General features: G+C 39.0%; 1 protein-coding gene across 1 annotated transcript in view; it reads right to left on the reverse strand.

The window, feature by feature from the left end:
- Positions 1–3593, reverse strand: part of LOC108243468 (spondin-1-like) — a 102099-nt gene that overhangs the window by 15869 nt on the left and 82637 nt on the right. The window contains exons 9-10 of the mRNA XM_017428918.3: positions 1682–1822; positions 663–738 (exon numbers count right to left, since the gene is read on the reverse strand). Of these exons, the coding sequence (XP_017284407.1) occupies positions 663–738; positions 1682–1822 (217 nt within the window). The remainder of the gene's footprint in view (positions 1–662; positions 739–1681; positions 1823–3593) is intronic.

The following is a 3593-nucleotide window of genomic DNA, read 5'->3' on the forward strand; positions in this document are numbered from 1 at the left end:
CCGTATCTGATGGGGGAACGCGGCTCGACGTAACAGCAGCAACTCGAGCACATTGCTGCCCCCTATATGTCAAGAGGACAAATAACACATTTTCTGTTCAAATTGCCAACCCGCCACAGTGGCGTGTGTGTTGATCAAATTCACCCGCCACTTCAAATATTTACCCGCATTTGGCGGGTGGCGGGTGCTAATTTCCACCCCTGAACAGATTTGATAAAAACAAGATTTGCTCCTGACTGTGCTGCTCTGCATCAGCAGGAAGCTCACATCCCCACAGCAAGATGGAGATAAAACCAAGCTGCATTAGAATCTGACCTCCAGCTGGAGTTTCACCTGAAACCAGCTGCATTCGTAATGAGCCGGGTTTGTGTCCCCGAACATAAAAAAAAAAAAAAAACCTTTCGGTCTGAACAATGTCTACTCAGTCTGTAAGCTACAAGGGTAAAACGTTCAAATTATCATTTAAATTAAAATATTTTGTAAACACGGTGATCTAGAGGAAACCAATTTTAAAGAAAATGAAGGAATCACATAATGACAAGGTTTGAATTATTAAGGGAACGCTTCATTAAGCTTTGAAAGTTATTGTGTTCCAGTCGGGATTCTTTTCCCCGCAGTCGTCTGCAGCAAAGCGAATGTGTTATTGTTCACATTTACTTTACCTTCCTCCTTCTCCTCCTGGCCAATATCAGCTACTATGTCATCGATAGTGTCTGGGATGACGTTGCACTGCTCTCCCTGTGCACAGAAAGAAAGCTCAGATCACACCCCAGTTTGGAAAAATGTCCAAACTGATGTGACAAACCAATGCTTTAATATCAAAGTCATTAAATGACAACAGATAAGTTTATGCATGTATGCAGTGTTGTGCATATTTTACACACATAAACATGTTTACTGGGGGTGAAAAGAGATCTTGCAAAATTAAAACGTCACATGATTTCCCATCAAGCTGAAAACTGTTCTGCAAACAAACATGGCTTTGTCTCAGTAAATGTTCCTTTCAGTTTAAATCATGTTAAACAAACATGTCAGGCACTAGGACCACGAAGTCCCCCGCTCTTCTGCAGCTACGTGCTGAGAGGAAGAGTCTCTGTTGCGCATTCATTTAAAACTGATCAGACTTTGAGTTCAGATGGTGATTTTGTCGACTTTGAAGCCGAGAAAATAAAGTTTAAACCTCTTGAGCTGAGAGGAAAAAAGTCAATCAAACTTTGAGGTGAAGGTGACAAATATCTCCACGTAAGATATTTATTCTCCGTGTTCATCAGCGTGAGAAACGTTTCTCTTTGATGACAATAATAATAATAAACAAAGTAGTTTCACTCTAACGTCCTGAGCGTTTCAATGACTTAACCTTTTAGACAAACTCCTCTGTAGTTTTTACAGCTAAAGTTCGACTTAATTTAAAAAAATCTTAATTAAAAAGAAATCTATTAAGCTGTTCTGACAGAAAAATAAGATGCATTGAGAAAAAGATAAGTTCCTTTTTGTGTATGTACATCTAAAAAAAAACATGGCAAATTAATCAAGGTTGGTCCTTGATCAGGTTTTTAATTTTCTTTGTAAATAAAGATTTTGAGCATTGACTCATGTTAAAACATCGACTCGTCCCATCGTGGAATAAGTGCCTCCAAACAGCCCTCGTGTTCACACAACACACACATTTAAACAACCGTACCTTCCTAGCGATACGTTCCACCACCAGCCGAGCCACAGGGGTGATCGCGCCCCCCTCCGGGTCGTAGAACGGGCTTTGGGGGTGGTCCAAACTGGTCAGGGGGCGGATTTTCTCCTGAGGGATGGTGGGCTTGTTTGGCGACTGAAAAAACAAGCAAACACATAAATACGAGGCGTAAACGAGCCCTTAAACTTTTTTTTAAATCTGAGTCTGCACATTAAAACCAATAAATAATAATAAATTCCACAGATACAAACAAAAGGAAAATATTTTTAAAGTTTCCATCCATCCATGTTAGTTTAATTTATTTAAATTACCAATGATGCCTGTTAAAACCATGCATAGGTTGTTAAGTCAAATGTTATTTTTAAAATATAGACATATAAAGTCTTTACGCCCTATTGATTATTAGGACTCAGTTTGGTTTTATGTAAACACTAATGTGAGGCCCACCTGCTCCTGTTGCTTAATTAGTTAAGAGCCGATGAACATATGGAAACTGAAATCCCTTTAAAGGCTACCTCTGGTCTGAATGGCTTCATAAACAATTAAACAGGAGTAATTTGGCTCGGTCGTCTGAAAATATTCCAAAAAACACACAGAAGCTGAAGGAACAAAAACTGATTTTTGCCATTTATGGTTCTAACAGTTTCCATTGGTGTCTGTCCAAACGACTTTTTAAGCGTTTAATTTTAAATGAAATTGATTGTGAGCAGAATTAAACTTTAAAGCCAGGAGTATCTGCTCGAATGTTGCCAGTCTGGGCGAATAAACAGTAGTTTTTAGAGCCAGTTTTGTCTCTGAACGCTGGCACTAATAAGATTAACAAGAAACAGTCAAGTCAGCTCATAAACCCTGAGAATCTGTGCCTCGGATACCTTCAGATACTGATTTCTGCTAAAGGTCACATGCTTTATTCAAAGTCAGCTTTTCATTGGAGCAGTACACTTCATTAGGTCTAATTATCAAGCAATCATTACAAACTCATCACTCTTCCTACAATTAAAAACACGCCTGTAATAATTTTTTAACCCCACAGTGATATTTTCAGTTCCAGCAGCTCCATCAATAGTAAATGGATGGCAAAGGCTTGTATTGTTACTGATTATGCTTAAAAAATAAGCTTCAAAAACACAGTCAGCTAACAGATACTAATCTGCAAAAACTTATTTTTATTTTTCAAACCGGCTCTGCACGTTGCGGAAAATCTACACGTGCAGATGTGACGCAATAGGTGAAGATCAGGTCATGATTTAAGGGGAAACTATTCTCATCCTGCAACATTAGCTCTGTGCAAATCACACACTAACTGTAAGAAGGGTTGGTGTCCCGGAGGAGAACATCTGCTCTTGTATATTGTGTATGAAGTATCCCTGAGGGAGGAGAGACACGGTCTTCTGCTGAGGAATGGTTAGAGTAATCAGGCTTAAGCAGCCAAAATTCAGAGCCTGGGAATTATTTGTGGAACAAGAATACTAATCTAATGGATGACTCTGAAACAAGCCTTTCAAAAAGACAACAACATCATTTCTCTTCAGTAAAGGAACAATTCAGCGACAGTAATTCAAAACAGAGCCACTAATAAAAAGTTATAAGGCAACAAAGCTGTTTGAGTTTTTAAATTGAATTTCCCAGCGAAGATCATGTATTATAGCTCTGAAAGCCTCATTCGGACAATAGTTTTTCACATCATTAATCTCAAAATGCACAACTTATCATTCTTATATAGGACATACATATCACGGTTTGTTAGGGTTTAAAATAATAATAATAACTAGAAAGTTCCTGGAGAAACTTTGACGGGGCCTGCCACGGTGTGCGTCCGTGCTGAACCAAGATGGCTCCAAGAGCTGATCAGTTGCAGACAGGAATCATAAAGGGCTGGTCCTAAAGATGTGAGGAGTCCACCTCT

Source organism: Kryptolebias marmoratus, linkage group LG11 (assembly GCF_001649575.2).
Source record: "Kryptolebias marmoratus isolate JLee-2015 linkage group LG11, ASM164957v2, whole genome shotgun sequence".
In the NCBI taxonomy this organism is placed as follows: Eukaryota; Metazoa; Chordata; class Actinopteri; order Cyprinodontiformes; family Rivulidae; genus Kryptolebias; species Kryptolebias marmoratus.